A 19264-nucleotide genomic window follows, 5' to 3' on the forward strand; every position below is an offset into this window, starting at 1 on the left:
GCCATTTTGAACTAGGCTGTCGATTTATATTGTCGCAAAAATTTGCAATTTTTACAAAAATTCATACAAACATTGAAAATAGCAGGTAAAATTTTTGTGAAAGTTTCAAATCATTTACAGCTTTTTCTGATACAAGGTTGATATCAAAATTTTTTTTTTTCTGATTTCATTTTTTGTCAGGCCCATAAATACACTCATGATAAAATTTTTACTGGAAATTACGAGTACTAGTGAATTTTAGAACGATTTGTCCAATATTTTTCTATATAGGAATTCAAGAAAATTTCTTAACTCTTAAGTGAACACACACTTATAGCTATATAGTGTATCTCCTTATGGCCCAAAGCGTCATAATTTTGCAGAGATGCCATTGATGCGCTATAACGAGGCAAATACCTGGAATTTCGGAAAAGGACACGTAAAAATTTTGTTCACGCGTCCTCCGGGACGCATTCTTTCCTAGTTCTAAGAAGAAAAGGTAGAGAGAAAAACCTCCCCAACATGACTTGCAAACGGTTTCCGGGTTATTAGGCCATGGTCTAGGAGATTTTCTTCCTGATGTTTCGCCCACATCTGTGGCAGGCATCATTTGAGGTTATTTGGACGCAAGTCTCCGCGGCAAGCGAGAAAGGCTTTGTACATCTACTGTCATTGACTTGTTCTCTATATGCACTTCTGAGACCTGATCGGCCGCAGAAGAACCACATTGGTTGGCTTGTGTGGATGTATTGTGCGCTGATTGGCTGTCTAGGTCATTTTCTCTCTGGCATTCATCGGGAGTACATGTCGACTCTCTATGTCGCGCGATCATGATCGCACAGACCTTGAAAAACTGATTTTACTACTTTGTACACTGTGCTGTTTTGATATACACACAGGTTGTTGAATAATAAGATGAGGGTTCTCTAGTTGCTGCCCTAAACGAGGGGACGTGTACAGAAGTTTCAAATTTCGGATTTTTTTATTATCCTGCAGATTTTCTCCCTTCCGGTTATACACGGGAAATTATGGTACTTTCGGGGATATCGGCCGGCATTCAAAGACCGCGTTTATATGGCGTAAATTTGTCTTGTTCCTATAACATTGCAAATGCACGGTTTTTTTTAAATCGTAAAGGATTGGAATGCCCGTTCAAATTGTAAAACCTTCTCGATATCGTGGAAAAAACCGAATCTGTCAAAACTCGACCTTGAATATCCAGTTTCATCATCTAGCTGCTATGCGGTAGTCACCATTTCACATCGCTAAAATCATGGGTGTGTAAGCAGAATCGGCTTTTGGAGGGGTAAAAGGATCTAATTCTTCACAGATAGTATAAAAGAAATCTTATTCTAATATTTTAATTTTCTACAAAAATATTTTTATTTGATCTCGGGGGGGGGGGGAAGAGAAATGAGTTATTTGATTCACAGATACCTTCTTCTCGACCCACCGCTCAGTGTCAACGAAGAAATATAAGCAGGTGATCAAAGACCTGGGGCATGCTGGAAGAGAATTCGTAGAGATACCAGTGAATTATGGGGGGGGGGGGCATAATTTTTTTCAAGATAATTTATTTTTTTGAGAGGGACCCACCTTCACTCAAAAAGGACCCAGATTTTTCAAATAACCCGGGTCAGCATATCATAGCTGCGCCATGTCCCGGATTTTCTAGGAGGTTATAAAATTTCGACCTCATCTCCTGGACTCCTGAAAAATTCTTATATGTTCCATATATCTGCCACAATTGAAGAAAATATGCATTTTTGCAGGGGAAATACTTATTCCCAAAAAAATTCATCCTAGGAAAAAGTCAGTTGCTTGTATTCCCAGAAAAAAAAAAGACTTCACAGGCATAAGTAAGTTGTCGCCATTGCGTTGAAGTGGAAAGAAATATTTCATTTTGGCAAGAAAATGACAAACAGTCTGCGTCAGTTTGGCCTCTTGGCAGGTGAATCGATGACCATACACCCATTATATCTGTCACCTCCTATTTTTTTGGGCTTGCTGATATCAGGTTGTCAGGTTGATGGTGATTTTTTGATCTTGTTACAAAATTTATCTTTGCTGAGTCAAATTCAATGATCGATATTATTTTGAAAAATGTGCGTATGCGTATGATCGTTATTGTTTGGTTTTTTTTGTTGTTTTTTTTGTCTAATAAGTGCTTTTCTTCGTATAACATTGGTGTGAATTTTTTTTTCTTGCATGATAAGGCAATCGATGCTTATCTGTCTAGTGTCATAACTCAAGCAAATTGGAGCGAAGTTACCCAGTTGGAAATTCGCAAAAACCTTCATACATTTGGAGAATTAGCTCAGATGTCACCCTCATCTGTCTCAAAGAAAACCCGATCTATTTTACAGAGGATCATAACTCCGAATTCTATAAGTTCAAGTTAGTATTCATGAAATAATTGACGTTATTTTATATGTGTGTCAACTTTGCTGGATGTTCGCTCAAGTTTAACCTTTGAAAACATACACAGTTATGGTCAGGTCAAAATTTTGATCGGGGATGCGAAACCTATCTTTTGTAGGATGAATATTCACGCACATTGTCATGATTGTCATAATCAGCTTGATTTCAGTAAGGAGCCGTTCAAGTATTACGTCATCATCGATGGGGGGGTTTGGATAATGCTTATGTCAGCAACCACCCTTTATGAAAATATGAGTTAGGATTCAGAGGGGCGGAGCTGATGACGCAAATTTTTCTGACAAGGGGGGGGGGGGGAAATTCTCTTCATCCTTTCCTGATGAAAGTTTCGTCAGGACATTCTTGAACTTTCATAGTTTTTCCTGATGGGTGATTAAGGCTGTCTGTAGACAACTCAGAATACGTCAACTTCAATTATAGAGACATTGTGCTGTACTAGCATTGGTAAGATTTCCTTGATACTGGAAAATATAAATCACATTCAGACTCATTATAGGGAAGTCGAAGGAACCCTTGAATTTTTTTTTTTACACACGCACACCAGGGTTGTTTGGTTTAAACCACGGTTTTAACCAAGTGGTTTTTTTCAAAAAATCTAATAAAAGTTGCCTAAATATAATTTTTTTCCTTGAAAAATATATTCGTTTATTATTAGCCAAATTTTTTCATTTTTACCACATTTTATATTCTCGGGGTACATTCTGATGGTATATGGCAAAAGATGGTGTAAGTGGTTTTTTTCAAAAGTCTCATAAAAGTGGCCTGAATATATATTTTTTTCACATGAAATATCTTAGTTATTTAAAGTTATATACGAAAGCCAAAATTTTTCTCATTCTTACCACATTTTCTAACCTTTGGCTACATTCTGATGCTCTATCTTTAGCAAATTCATGAATAAGGATTGCATCACACATCTAAATGTAGTGGTGTATTTTCTCACAGGGTTTCTTTTTCCCTTCACAAAGAAGCAGCAACAGTAGTGACACCATCATGCTAGGGGCAGGTGGTCTTATAATCCAATGAAGACACCAGCTGTCCCTAAAGAACAAAAGACTCGTGTACTAGTAGTTACATTATCTCTCACGGACATTTTCTTTCCCATAAGAAGTAGCGCATCTCATACTGTGTACATCACCCAGTCTTAATATTCAATAGTTTTTTTTATACTTTCACCCATTAAGCCCAGCCAATCAGGGTTCTATTGTGTAGTAGTCACAGATTTATGAAAAATAATCAGCTATATACAGGGTGGTTATGATTAAAGTTTTGGTTCCAAAGCTGTACAATAAGCGCTGATCAGAATGACTTGAAAATTAGCATGGATACTCCTGAAGCAATGGATCTTCAGCAAAAGAAAAATGTGCAGGTAGATGATGCTGTACTTGGCCAGCAGTAGGCCTATAACCTATGTTGTGCAACCACATCACTTCAGCATTTCAACAGCATCAGTGTGTGGATAGAACAACTTCTATCAAGATGCACATTGCAATACCAGCAAAGCAGCTGCTGAAGACCCATTTTGACAATAACAGGATGCATCTTAACCCTTGAAATTTCTGGTGGCTGTGTGTGGGGGGGGGGGCACCTCAAAATGTTGTGATGCCATTGGTGAATTGCAATCGCCAGCGCATCCCCTATATGTTAGAAGTTCCTCAGGAATATTAACATGCGGGCGCGTTTGGTTTAATAAAGGTGAATTGCAAGTGTATCCACATCATGACCATGGCATACTCTGATCTGTTGTTGAACAAGAATTTTTGTGCTTTCACCTCATAGCCAGAACATGGTGGACACCATATTCAACATTTCTTGAGTAAGTTGTAGTTATTTGTTTAATTACTTAATCGTGAAATGCTATAATTAAGTCATCATTTTGCCATGACTGGCTATCGTTTCCACTCTGCCCGTAAATTTCCCAAGTGTTGGATGATGTCATTAATTTTACATTTTTAAGTAACATTTTCCCCTTTACCAAATAAAATTCCATTTTTTCAGGAATATTCATGTCAATTTTCAAGTCAATCTGACAATCGTTTTGTTTTTACAGTGTTTTGAAATCCAAACCTTAGTTATAATCACCCTGTATATAGTAAACCATCACTAATTAATCTGCATTATTTATGCTTCATTAAATACATTATATTCACTTAATTTTTATTAGTTTTTGCAAAATAGCTTCCTAATTCAGCATACTGAAAGTAACTGGAGAAAAAACATATTTATATTATATAATTATTAATAACATTAAAAGAACTTTTTCAAACACGAAGTAATCCATTGAGTTAAGCAGAAAGTAATTAAATTGCAAAAGTTAGTTTTTGTTAAAATGTAATAAATATTTATTGATTAATTAGCATGGGAATAGTGTTAATTACATTAATAAACATTTTATTATAGTTAATTATTGGAAGTTTGAATGATTTTTCAGAAATTTCATTGTTTTTAATGTTAATACTATTTAAAACAAAAAAAACAGTTTAAACCAAAAAAAAACCCCGGTTTTTTGGTTTTTTCAAAAACCCTGACGCACACACAAGAACTTTGTTATATACAGTACCACATTTTGTCATGGACCCCCTGTAGTGAAGGTCAATGAACCGCAGACCCCTTATCAAGTACTCACAGTCCCCGGGGGACTGCGGACTACAAGTACAAGTTGAAAAACGCAGCATTACTGAATTTTGCAACACAAGGTTCGTAATAAGTTCGAGTTTCTTTCCTCGATCTTTTTCCAGTTTCTGCCTTTGATTTGCTCCATCATCTAAAATGAATGATAATTTTGTAAAATATACATCCTAAAATATTTGAAAAAAATAAGTAATATACACAAAATTGTTCAACAGCAGAAAATCAAATATATATACCGTTGCTATCGTTGTCATCTGAGAACTACGATTTTGAATACCTTATATAAGCAGGCTGGTATTCTGGATCATCTGAATCTTATGCCCATATCGATGATGTTTCGTTGAATGGTTCGCACGCTGACACTTGTTGATGGCCCAGCATTGAAATCTGCAGCAATTTGCGGAAGGGTTGCACGTCTGTCACGTTTAATGATTCTCGTCAGTCGTCGTTGGTCCCGTTCTTGCATGATCTTTTTCCGGCCGCAGCGATGTCATAGATTTAATTTTTTACCGGATTCCCGATATTCACGGTACACTCATGAAATGGTCGTACGTGAAAATCCAAATTTCATCGCTACCTCGGAGATGCTATGTCCCATCTCTTGTGCGCCGACTGTAACACCACGTTCAAACTCACTTAAATCTCGATAACCTGCCATTGTAGCAGCAGTAACCGATCTAACAACTATGCCAGACGCTTGTTGTGTTATATAGGTGTTGCCGACCGCAGCACCATACTCTGATTGGTTTCATATCTCTTTATTTGCATATGCATGCGTTTACCAGTTTTTTTGGCTCTTCAGTTTATATATATAATTTTTTTTGGAGAAGATTTGTAGATTGTGTTTAAAAACACTAGTAACACACACATATATATTCAGTCATTTTATAGCTACAAGAGTTAAAAGCTAAGCCTGAGTCTGACTCTGGCTTAGTTCCTTTAAACAAAAACGGCATCCCGAGTCAGGCTTAGACCCGAAAGTGTTAAACCTGTCACTGAGTTTCCTTCGTTGTGAGTAGGCAAACTGCTTGTTCATTCGTCACCTGTAGTCTGTCAGCACTTTCTTGACAGGAGTGTTTGCTGAAGTGAACGTAATGTGTTCCCTATTTATGAAGAGTGCTTTTATTTTGATCTTCGCCGCACTCAATTTCTTTGTACAATATATCAGCTTCACATGTTGTTTGGAAAGGTATTGTCATTGACGACAAGAAGAAATGCTGGCAAAAGTTGACATATGAAAGCCTGCATATACTTTTTATCTACTGCCCCATCTCTAACTTTGATTTGTGCCTTTACAAGTGAATGGATTATTAAATCTCTGTGATGGGCACTTGAATTGTATCTTTCTCTCTACCTGACATGTCTTTAAAATTTCCATTCAAAAGTATCACCCTTTCAAGGGGGTCACATTTTTATTTGCCGGTAGTGTAAAGCTGTACTAACTGAAACAAGGATGTTACATAGCTGCCAACTCTTCTAGATTTTCTGGGAGGGTTGCAAATTTCTACTCCATCTCCCGGCCTCTCAAAGAATTCTTATACCTCCCAAATTTCGACTGTGATTGAAAAAAATCTCTACTTTTGAGGAAAAGAATTATTCTCGAAGAGTTTACCCGAAAAAAAGGCAGTTTCGTTTTTAATTCCCCGAAATGATATCACAAGAATAATGTAAATTGTTGCCATTGCATCAAATCAAACAACTAATTCATTTTGGGGGGGGGGGGGGGGAGAAGAGACAAAGTTTTTCAAACATCTAGCTTCACTTTGGCTTTTCGATCTCTGACATCGGCAAGGGGATATGTATATGCTTTGATCATATATCCAGTTTCAGGCCAGACCGGGATTTTTTTGTCTGTGTGATTTGATTAGAAAGTAGTAATGAGATAGGTAATTTAACCTACTGGTTGGCGCTAACTAGCAATGGCTTGCATCTCTGCAGTTTCACTTTTGTTAATGAAAAATCCCTCTTTTTTTACAAAAATCCTTTTTATATTTATTGTTGTACAAAATTCGGATCCTCGCAAAAAATCTCTCTAATTCTCATTCTCCAAAGTTGGCAGCTATGAAATGGTGTCCATCCCTGAAGAAGCAGCATCCCTTCTGAAAATGTTCACTGATCGAGTGGGTGAAACAACATGGGGGAAAACAAAATAAACTGGAAAAATCCTATATAATGACACCCTCTATAACAATATTACTCTGTGATTCTGATGCACTTTTCATGGTATAATTAGTATAATTATTTAATGTAATTAATATAATTATTTACTATAATTAATATAATTATTTAATATAATTAATATAATTATTTAATATAATTATATATATAATAATACGATTATTTATAATATAATTATTTCATCTATAATGGTAACTCTTTTATAACGATATGTTTCTGTAGTTCCTTGGGTATAATTACAGGGTGGTTATAATTAATCTGACGCTATTCAGGCCTATGTAGGGGGCCCGTTATGGTGGACGTATTTTGTTGAAACTCTGTATATGCATTATATGGATCATCAGGAAAAAAAATTGTTAAATTTTCAACCACCAAGTGAAAAAGTGGCTCTTAAGAAACAAAACACAAATCATAAACATTAAACATTATAGCATTTGTTCAATATGCATTCATTCGCGTCAATCACATGTTCAAATGTGAATATTGAGGAGTGCTCTCCTCGAAACCCTAAAAAGTGATCACAACTTCAGCAACAAGTCAATCCCACCTTAAAGAATGTTTAGCGACTAATTTCTTCATGTAAGAAGGTGTAACACCCCGTATTGGTCGACAAGTGAGTTAACCGTTTCTTGCTGATGCTTGGGCAATTTGGAAAAGTTTATGGATGTGTCACTGGCATAGAAAGTTGAGTGCTGACACTTAAATTGAAGTGGTGATTTATCCATACATAGCTCAAATTTGACTCCACAATAATTGTTTTATTCCAGATAATGGCTAAATATAAAGTTTATTAATTTGAAGAAACACACGGTACGTTACACATATAAAAAGAAACGAGAATACACGGACACATAGAAAATGACATCTTGACTCTGCAAGAAACGAAAGCCTTCTCTCTCAAAACAGTGAAAGAGGTAAAGAAAAGGTGCGCTCACAAAAACAATGTGTTGACAGATTTATGATATTGGAATGGAAACACCTATGCACTCTTGCAGACAGCACTGCCACAAGTTTTCCCGAATGAATGGGTTCCCCCTTGTTCTCCATATTTCAATCCCAGTGACTTCTGGTTGTGCAGGATTCGTGAAATACTGTTTCTATGGAGGAACCATACAGGCACTTCCTGAATTGAAAGCAAACATAACATGCCATGTGCCATGTTGCTGCAATTCTTCTTGAAATGCTTTGCATTGCTGTTGAGTATACTATAGCACGTTTTGAATATGTAATTGATGCAAACGGAATGCATATTGAAAGGCTGTGATTGAATGAAGTTTTGTGTTTACAGTTTTAGTCTCTTATTTTTAATTTTAATCACCACATTTTCACTTAGCGGTTGAATATTGAATTATTTTTTATTGCTGATTCATTTTCACAGCCCATGGCCCATGCAATGTATATACAGTGGAACTTTGATTAACGAGAGATTCGCATAACAAGCAAAAATTTTGAACAAGTTTTGACTCATTAACAACAGGGCCATCTTGAAAAAGCATCAAAGCATCATGGGCCCCCGTTTTTTTTGGCCCCACCAGTTCTAATTTTTGTGAGACCCTCAGGCCTTGTGTTAAGATGGCACTGGTTAATGAGCAATAATTTGCATTATGAGCAAAAATTTTGCACTTTATTTAGTTTCACATTATCACAACTAAGCTTATGGTTTTTTGCTCTGCACACATACTGTGGAATTGTGGGTAATATTCTCCCACGCTGATCCGATTTTACTTCCCTGTCTGATCAGCATGCCTCACTTAGGAAATGAACCGAAATAAAGGAACCCAGATTCACCCATCCTTATGAAAATGCTTCGATACCTTGCAAAAAATATGAGGTGGGGTGAATCTGGTCATTTCAATGTTATAAAATGAACACATGTGCAAGCAGGGCTGTTTACGATACAAAAATAGATGTAGTATTATAACCATGCATATGTGTGCTTGAAGGGGTTTTTTTTTTAAACTCTGCTTGGAAAAAACTGGGTTGATTGCATTATTGAATGTGGTTTTGAGAGGATAGCTCATGAACAGAAGCCAACATTTGTCAAAATGATTGTCCGGGGGGGGGGGGGGAGACCATGGGGACTGAGGAGATGCATGAGGATGGCATTCAAGAATCTGTGGTAAAACATGGCCACGAGTTGACCACAGACGAACTGATGAATCTCTGTTGCATTTCCGTTAAAGGAATTCATAACTCTTCAAATGAAAGTAGAGAGATGTGTTGAATGTGGGAAGCCGATCAAAATTTTGTAGAAAAGAATCAAATGAAGCTGTAGCAGGTGTCATTGTGATCAAATCTTTTTCAAAATCACACAAAAAGAATAGGCCTGCAGACAACAGTTAGTCTACAAATCATCCCAAACGATAGTCTTCCTCTCTCTCGTCATTTAGAGTAAGTTAATTTGTAAACATTATTGCATGTTCAGAGTTACCAACTGCTATGGATTGTCCATAGTTTCTACTGATGATTGCAATAAACTACAGCGCTATAGGAGATACTCCCAATTCTACAGAAATCAGTTGAAAAAAAAGAATAGGATCTTTGAGTTTCTTGTGTTTTACTTACCTTTATTATTTTTTTAAAATCACATTGATCTTTATACCATAATAATGAATTTGTATACACATGTGAGAGAGTTGAAGAGAAGACAAACTTGGAGATCTATTTTGTTCACGCGCGGAAGGCAATCTGCAAAGATGGGTCCAAACAAGCCACTTGACCGGCACCTCCTATAACTACAGATGGCTTTAGCGATAGATGGCATTGGCTGTACTCAATTTCAGAATGCCCAAAAACATGTTTAACGTTAGCTCTGTGGATTAAAAACAGGTTTTTGAATGATTCAGCGTAGTGGCTGCACCCAGCTTCAATTGCATGTGCATGGTCGAGCTCACTGAACTTGTGTCTGAAAGAATGTTTCACCATAGAAGCTCTGATGCAAAAAAAAGGGAGTTTGGGGTCTATTGTTGCTAGACATCCATATATACACCCCGCTCATGTGGCCTGAGCCCTCTAGGTTCCAGTGACTATGAAGTGCTGTATTTAAATGAACTTTCAATTCTATATATAAAAATTAAAAAATTAAATTGTGAGTGGTTTTTTATATTGTACCATGATTATGTTGTCCTGGGGGTAGAGATGTGTGTAAGAATATTCTCGGAGAACGAGAATATTCTGAGAGTATTCTCCTGGATGTAAAAATTGGAGAATAATCGACAATATTCATTTTTCTTTAAATAATTAAAAAAAAAATTCTAATTTGGTTTATATTGGGAAATATTGCCTGAAACATTTACAACAAAACAATTTTTGGTATAATAACCCCCAATGACAACTTTTAGTTCAAGGCAGGGGTGGGAACTCTGCGCCAATTGCGCCGCACTGCGCCAAAACTGATATCTTGCGCCATCCTGCTCCAATAGCGTATTTTCGTATTTTTCTGCGCCAAATAGCGAATTTTGCTTCAGTATGCCCGGAATTTCGGAAAGGAAGAAAAAAAATTTTTGCTCCTGCTTGCTACGAAACGATTCTTTCTAAGAGCGTGTTTTATTCCACTATGACTAAACTATTGCCTTAAATTATCGGCCCCTCATCGGGCTTTCCATCGTGAAACCCCGATATTGTCCGTGATCGTCGAACTGAAGATGGTTTGCAATGTCTTTCAGCGTCAAAGTGCAAATGCGAGTGCTTCCGTTTAAAAAAAAAAGTCGTCACTGGAAGCAGCAGAAATTACTGTAGTCGATCGTCATTGTGTTAAATCCCGATGTTTCGTGAAAAGAAATTTCATTCCGGGAGTAAAAAGCGCATGTCCGCCGAATTACGAATGTTAGTTTAGAAACTTTGGCGAATAACGAGCGTTAAATCGTCAATATCGCCAAATAACGAGTATCAGATCGCCAATTTCGCCAAATAACGAGTGTCCGATCGCCAATTTCGCCAAATAACGAGTGTCGGATCGCCATTTTCGCCTAATAACGAGTGTCGGATAGCCAATCTCGCCAGATAATGAGTGCTGAATCGCCAAACATCGTGTTGATTCTTCCGAAATTCAATTCCACTTTGCAACAAAATCTTTCCAAGTATAAAAAAATTGAAAACTTATAAAAATGTTTTAGCTCATTTGAAGTGCTGCTGTTCAAGGCAGCAAATAGTGCCCTCAGTAAGCAAAAATCATCTTAAATAGACAGTTGCAAAAAATTTTATGACAGCCGCTCTTTCAAACAAGGTGTCAAAAGCCTAAAACACCAAAAACAAAAATCAAGCTGACAAAAAAATGTTTGATATCAAAAGACAGTGCAGTTTTATTTTGAAAAGGGTTGAGGGTTAACGAAAATATTCTTGTTAATTTCACTGTTCCAATTCATAAATATCTGCTCCGAATCCCATATTTTGCTGCTCCAAAACTGCTCCGAATCCCATATTTTGCTGCTCCAAATCCTGAATCTTGCTGCTCCAAAGTGGACTTAGTCACTTCCCACCCCTGTCAAGGGTCATGATGAGAAGTTTTAAAAGTTTGGTTTTAAAGATTTTAGAAACATTTAGATTAAAACCTTAAAAAAAAAATACTTTAAAATTAAATGAATTTTCAGAAATAAGTTCACAATGAAAGAACCAAAGTTGTTTGATAAAGGAAGCTATTCTTATACAATAACCTTCATTCTAAGATACAGAACTGTTTTCTTCACAATGCACATTTTCTTAAATTCTGTATCCACTCACATTTCTTTAAAAGTTGTGCAATTCAGCCCTGTTGGTTTCATTTTCTTGCTTTCAAACTTTAATATTGTGGTCTACAAAGTTCAATATACCCATCTTCTTGACGGGAACAAAGAATATTCTTCCTTAACAAAGGACTACTATTATAAATTACTAGAGAATATTCTTATCAAAAATAATTATTATTCTCAAGTTATTTATCGAGATTATTTATTACTAGCTATAATACCCGGCGCTGCCCAGGTTTTCTTCAATGAGGCTTTTTGGATCACGTGATATCTCCCTTTTTCTTTGAGGGACATTCAAACTGTGCCTAAGTTAACCAATATGGCGACTTCCAGCGTGAATCATGAAATAAAGAAATCTAGATTCAAAGAAACATAAAAATGAACGTTTTTCCTTTTTTCAAAGGGTTGCTAAGTATTTCGATCCCCCTCCCCCCTGAAATTCAAGTTATCCATCTGCATGTTTCTGCTTCAAAAAATGCTTAATTAAAGCTGTGGAATTTCTTTGATGTACTTTACGGACCCATAATTAATTTTAAAACAGCTTAAACTATATAAATTTATGCAGTTCAGTATCAAAAGACAATACAAAGAAATTAAGTTTCATGCTTAAGAAAGTTGAAATCAATGTTATTTCATGGATATCCAACTCAAAAGTAGGTCCGGCTAATTATTTCATATTTAATTTTCTGGGCTTCTTATCTCTAAGCGAACTCAATACTTCAATACAATTTTTAAAATTATTGATGTGGCACTGAATTCCCACCTTTCTATAGTAAAATTGACAATTTTAACACAGATTTCTATGGGGATCATCCTTTGCCTGTCCCTCAATGTGATGCTGATGATGATTCTGACGACTATTGAAAAAGTGGCAAGCCATTGTTAAGGCATAAAGTATTGTAAATATACTGGTAGCATTAAAGAAGTAACAAACCATTGTAAAGGCATATACACGTCTGAAATGCATTGCTAGGGAACCATGGTAACCAAAGTAAACGTTCCGAAAGTGATTGTTGAATTTTTTGCCCATTTGGGGCATTTGCCCTGCTTTGACAAAATTTTAAACTAGCCTATCGTTCAAGTCGGGTCCCATTTGGTATATATGCAAAATTTGGCGACGATCGATCTAAAATTGTAGATTTGTATAGAGAACACATGCACGCACAGACAGACAGACGGAAAATCAATTTTATATATATAGATAATACATGCTATTACATATATTCTTGATAATACTCTCTGGAAAGATTTCAGTAACTGAAGAATATTCTCATCGAGGAGAATATTCGAGAATATTCTGTGGAAGGACTATTAATAACTTTTCTTATTATTTTCTATAAGAATATTCCCCAGTAATTTATGAAAGTAGTCCTTCCAGAGAATATTCTCAGGTTATTTCTCCTTGGTGAGAATATTCTCCAAAAGATTATTCTCGAGAATTTTACATCTCTACCTGGAGGGGGGGGGGGGGTATCCCCCATGGCAAAGCTAAACATTAACTCAGTAACATCTGCTTAAAAAGCATTGAATAGTGATGTTAATTATTATATATAATTAATATTTTTGTGCATATGTTGATTTAATGGGCGTGCGATTTCTTTTGACAGTTGGTTCAAGTCAACGAAGTGGATTGAGCCAGAGCAGTCAGTCGTCTGCATCATCCCAAGGAAGACAATGGCCACCAGAAATCCAAGCAGTCGCTTTAGTGGCTCTTGGAAAACTTTGCCTCCAAGATGAAGATTTAGCCAAGGGCAGCATACAAGTACTGGCTTGCTTGTTGAAGCAGTCCCCACAACCGATGATACGAATGAATGCAGTTTTGGTTCTTTCTGATTTATGTGTCAGGTATACCGCAGCTGTCGACTTGTATATTCCGATCATAAGTGAGTGTTTGAAAGATGTTAATCCGCAAGTTCGACAGCAAACACTGACACTGTTTTCACTTCTTCTCCAAGAAGATTACATAAAGTTGAAAGACTCCTTGTTCTACAGACTGCTGTCAACAGTTATCGAAGAACAAGATGGTGTCTCATCGCTCGCTGAATACTGTTTTGAAAATGTGATATTGAAGAAAAACAAATCTGCCTTTCTGCATTCTTTCGTTGATTGCCTTTTCTTCTTCAATGCATACTTTGAAGCTGGCAATCGTACTGTATTTGCACATGCAGCAAAAGATTCCGAGTTGTTTTCTCTTCCTGGAAACAGGAATCGGGAGAGAAGAATGAAGATATACAAATTTATGCTCAAGCACATGGACAATGCCCAACTTTTCGTACTCACTATAAGTCTGTGGAAAGAAGTTCTTGGTAGTTTTTCAGAGAGCTTGATTCCGTTAGACGGCCGGAGTGAAGCAGTGTTCAAAGATTGCATCGACATCCTTTGTTCTGATGAAATCAAAATAAAGATTGTACATGCCAACAACGGCGAAGACGATGATGATGAAGTCGAAAATGAAGCCGCCCCAGTGGATAATACCAACAAATCGATAAATCGAGAAGTGCTAGTGCCTATTGCATTGAAAATAATCCCAAAGCTGAAAAATTTATTGGAAAGCATGCATTCGAAGCTTACCAATAACTTCAAACACTTGGTGCAGGATTTATTCAAAGAGTACAAGAACGAACTTAAGGACATCATAGCATCAGAGAACATACTTAGATCAGAGATAGAATTTGATATTCGCCAATTCGAGAAGAACTCAAGAACTGCACCAGATGCAGATGATGAGGACGAAGATATCGATTACGAACCTTCCTCTCAAAATCTAAATCATCACAGGAGAAATCCAGAGCTATTAAAGTCTGCTGAAAAGAGTGCCATGCTGTCACGTCGTATCAGTCTCAGAGCTGGGCAAGAGATAATGCAGGTGGATTCTCAGAATGATCCTCAGCCGGGACCCAGTAGACCTACACACACTAACAATTATAGTAGGCCTGCTTGTAAGCGACGGGCCGATATTTTGCTCGAGGCCTTCCATGATGCCAGTGAATCCAGAAAGCGCAGTGATAGAAACATGATCCGGAAATCTCCTTCACCATTTCGTGCAGATATCATTTCCATGCAGTCTAATTTTCAACCCGTTGTTCGTTTGGTGCGCCTCAGTGAAGATGCCTTGTCTCTTTGTGGCTCAGAGCGCGCTTCTAGCCCAATAAGAGAAAACGAAATTGCATCCGCTGATGATCCCCCGAAAATATCTGATATTATACCCAGTACTAATCTGGCAATCAGTGTTATGGGAAGTGATTTGACCGGAGTACCTACTACTTCCACTCCCCGTGAAATACAGGGTGATACACATTCTTTGAACCAATCAGAAGGGAGTTCAAGCGGAGATAATATGAGTCCCGTGGTTATGGTGGAAAAATTAAGAATTCCGCCAAACACTAGGTACGTCAATGTCAGTAACTCTCCCCTTTTGAGATGTGCAAATATAAATTCGCTTCCGGAAACGGGTAACAATCACATTTCAAGCAGGACAAGTAACTCTCAAGATTCTGCGCCAGCTGCACAAAGTCATCAATCTTCTGAACAACCGAGATCTGATCTGTGATATACAAGATCATGTCCAACTTTTAATATAGTATTGAGAATTTTCATCATTTATAAATATTTTTGTAAGACGAGATTGTAAATATATATCTATCTCATTTTTAACTTTTTCCGCAATTTTATCACTAAATTCTGATCATTAATTACGAATAAGTTTTGTCTTGTTTTATTATTATTTTTTTTTCATGTTCATATTTTAAAAAGGATATGCTTGTCTCATTGTTCTGATATTATGCCATGATCACAGAAATTGGTAAGCAAAACCCTGATTTAAATGAAAGTAAAATGGTGTGAGATTATAACAATTTCAGTTCTTATTAGACTGGATTTTTCAACATTCTAAAACTGGGATTGCACTATAAAAGTTTGATGAAATATCTTTTATAAAACTTGAAAATCCAACCAATAAAGCTCATAGGTTACATTCAAGCAAATGCAACCAATAATCTTATTGGTTGAATTTTTCAAATTTTATAAAACAACTTTTAAAAAACTTTTATAGTGTAATCCCGACGTAAGGGACACTTTTTTTTATCTGCTAATACACTGCTGTGCAAAAATTAAGGACGAGACGGTTTTTCTAATGTAACGCAGTGCAAGACTGTTTCAAATTGACACAAGAAATACCATAAGCAAACTCATATTACCATAAGATCCCCAAGACATGGGAGAAGTAAACAAAGCTTTTCAGAAAAGAAATACAAAGGAACTTTATTGAAAAATTAGCTTTGAGCACAATTGGACAGAAGATCAAACGTCCATGTAACAAGTGACTGGCAAGGAAAATCTGGCCTCTAGTAGGGTTATATGATTTATCCTGACTGCTGTACAGGATTTACATCGTCTGCCCATGCTGAGTACAAGGTTGTCAACGAGCTGTTGAGGCATTGCTGCCCATTTCTGTTGTAGTGGCAATCACAGCTCCAGAATTGTTACTGGCGGCTGGTGACCTGCTGCCAAGCATCTCCCTAGAGTGTCTTACATGTGTTTGACTAGATTTAGATCTGGTGACCTTGCCGGCCAATCAATGCACTGAATATCTTCACTCTCCAACAGCTCTGCAACAGCCACTGTACAATGAAGTGTATCGTTGTCGTCTATGAAGAGGAACGGCAAACTTATAGTACCTCTAAAAAGATGCAAATGAGGAAGAAGAACCTCGGTAAAATAGCATGCACCAGTGACTGAATCACCTTGGAAGATGTATGGGCACCAAACATGATATCTCTCAAACGAGAACTCAGCCACCTCTAAACCAGTCCCTTTCCATGATGTTAGAGGGGGTTATAGCATGCTCCCTGCTCTCTTCAGATGGTAGGCAGACTAAATCTGCTTTCATCCGTAAAGAGTACTCGCCCTCCATTTTCAGCTTCATTCTTAATTTTTGTACACCAGTGTAAATATAGTTAGCAGCGAAGTTTGTTAAAAATTTCTGGTGAAAAAAGAATGATTTTAGTTTAACCATGTTAAGAGATAGGCAAATCCAATGAGGAATTTTGCCTGTGTTTCAGAACTAACGATATTTATGCTTGACATTCGCGATATATGCTCTATCTATTTCAGTATTTTATTTTAAACTTGGACAAGTACTGATATCTTGGATTATTATTTTTTATCAATTGCATTTTTATTTGTTTCGCTCATTCTTTTTTTCGTCAGTTTTTATGGGAAGAACAGATTTCTGATTTGTCTTTGTTTTGCTAGAGCACAAGTTTCATTCTCAAAGCAAAGCCTTTAGATCAGTAGTTCTTAACCGGGGGTGCAAGAAAGCATTTTTGGTGGTGTGAGATGGAGAAAGAAATTACAACATGTTTACTCAATATTCAGGAAAATTGAAATGGTAAAAATTAAATTTTTCTATTTCTCAAGAAATATGAATCGTACTGAAATTTTAACATCTTATTTTTCAGTTTTCGCTTGTAGGAAATGTGTCACATGAAATTTGCATTGCAAAAGTTTCTTTTTCTCTAAGCAATCCTATTTGTTTTCTATTTTGATTAATAAAATAACACCATTGATATCTAAAATATTTTGTGATTTCTTTACATTTGTACCTCGTGTTATCAGCATGGTACGCTTCAATTTGATACTAGGTGAGAATAACTGAAGAGAAACGTTAAAATATTTTAAAACGTTACACAAACATTTATGTGTTGTTGTTTAGGCTGGAACCAATGAGCCAACTATTCATTGAATCTTTTTCCAGTTTCAAAAAAAATGTTAAAACATAGTAACTTTTTTTTGGTTTAGTTTTTCAATTAATTTTCAAAAAAAGTGTCAAAATTGAACATTAAATATAGCCAGAAGCGACATTAAATAACAAGTAAAACTTTAATGAAACTAATTACAGAAAAACTAAATTTTCTAACAGATAGAAAGCCTATTATCCAAGGGAGTGTGTGTGCGAGAAGGTAAGTCGTGCTGCACTGGGGGTGCAGGATGGAAAAAAGGGTTAAGAACCACTGCTTTAGACGAAACATTACTGCAGTTTGATGTTGCAACCAAGAAATCTAGATTTTTTTTTGGCCCCCCCCCCCCCCCCAACTTATGGTCAAACCTTATGTCTGGCTACCTAATCCCAGGACAAAGACATATTTACATGTTTCCCAACACTGATAAAAAAACTAAGCATGAAAGAAACCATGTAGTTTCAGACATGATAGAGGTCTCTGAAGTGAAATGTAGAGTTAAAATAATTTCAATTATATAATTCCTCGCAAGATAAGTAGCCAGGAAAAGGACATTCAATGAAGATACTGATCGCTTTCTTCCTGAATAAACCTCTCAATTATTTACAATTTTAATTGATTTAAAAGGAGGTTCGAGTGATTGTTCTACATTCTCCCCTGAACCTTCTCAACGCAAAATTTGATAGGTGGCAGCTGGTGTTGTAGGACTTGAACCAATGTTTTCCAAATGTCACAAATCGGGGGGGGGGGGGGGCTAAAAACTAGATTAAAAAATATTTAAAATTATGGAAAAATGAAATATGAAAGTTATACTGGTACCCTAAAAATATATGCTATTGAAGAAAAGAATATATTTTTGTTTTTTGGATAGAAATTAATCTAAATTTATTTAAAATTTGAAAAATGGGGTAGGGAAAGCCAGGAGAAGGACATTTCCAGGGCTCCCTTTTTTTGTCCTGTTTTTCCTACTTTTTGGTAAAATGTCCTACTCTTCCTAGGTTTTGTCCTACTTTTCAACCAATTCCTATCGACAAAATTTGTGCAATTGATTTTAATTGAGAAGGGAATCATAGATATATTGCCAAATAATACAAATAGTAGGTATAGTAGTATAAATAGTAGTAGGTTGCAATTAATGATTCTGCCAAAGCAGAAATTATATCGTTTTGCAGGTTATTTGGGCGGGGGGGAATGATAAATAGAATGGTGACTTTTGAGAAACTGGAATATAAATAGAAAGTAACGAGAAAAAACAAAAAAAAAAGCTTAGTGTCAAATATATTTAATGTGAACTGCTAAGAAAACAATTTAGGTCAATTTTGTGAGACGCTCACATGAGAGGAGATAGATTTAGAAGTCTGGGGGGGAGGGGGGGGCACGATGATGATGTCAATTCATATATGCATATATACAGGGTGATTATAAAAAAACTATCCCGACATATGGGCCCCTAACTATCATACCATTCACAGAAACTGAATGAAATTTTGGCATAAGGTATTTTGATGTATGCGCTCAAGAATGATATGGAAAACAACAGTGTCACTCTAACAGTTACGGTTACAGTGAGAAAAT

The 19264-nt window shown here is 36.4% G+C and overlaps 1 protein-coding gene across 1 annotated transcript in view; it reads left to right on the plus strand.

Moving 5' to 3' along the window:
• The window catches only part of LOC149068581 (condensin-2 complex subunit D3-L-like), a 36953-nt gene extending 18017 nt beyond the window's left edge, over window positions 1-18936 (plus strand). Inside the window, exons 5-6 of the mRNA XM_089250607.1 lie at window positions 2196-2376; window positions 13559-18936. Of these exons, the coding sequence (XP_089106733.1) occupies window positions 2196-2376; window positions 13559-15501 (2124 nt within the window). The 3' untranslated portion in view covers window positions 15502-18936. The remainder of the gene's footprint in view (window positions 1-2195; window positions 2377-13558) is intronic.
• The last annotated feature ends 328 nt before the right edge of the window (window positions 18937-19264 follow it).

Source organism: Pholcus phalangioides, unplaced genomic scaffold (genome assembly GCF_987345545.1).
Source record: "Pholcus phalangioides strain wild (caught in Gottingen) unplaced genomic scaffold, Ppha-v1.0 ptg000024l_1, whole genome shotgun sequence".
NCBI classification, from domain to species: Eukaryota; Metazoa; Arthropoda; class Arachnida; order Araneae; family Pholcidae; genus Pholcus; species Pholcus phalangioides.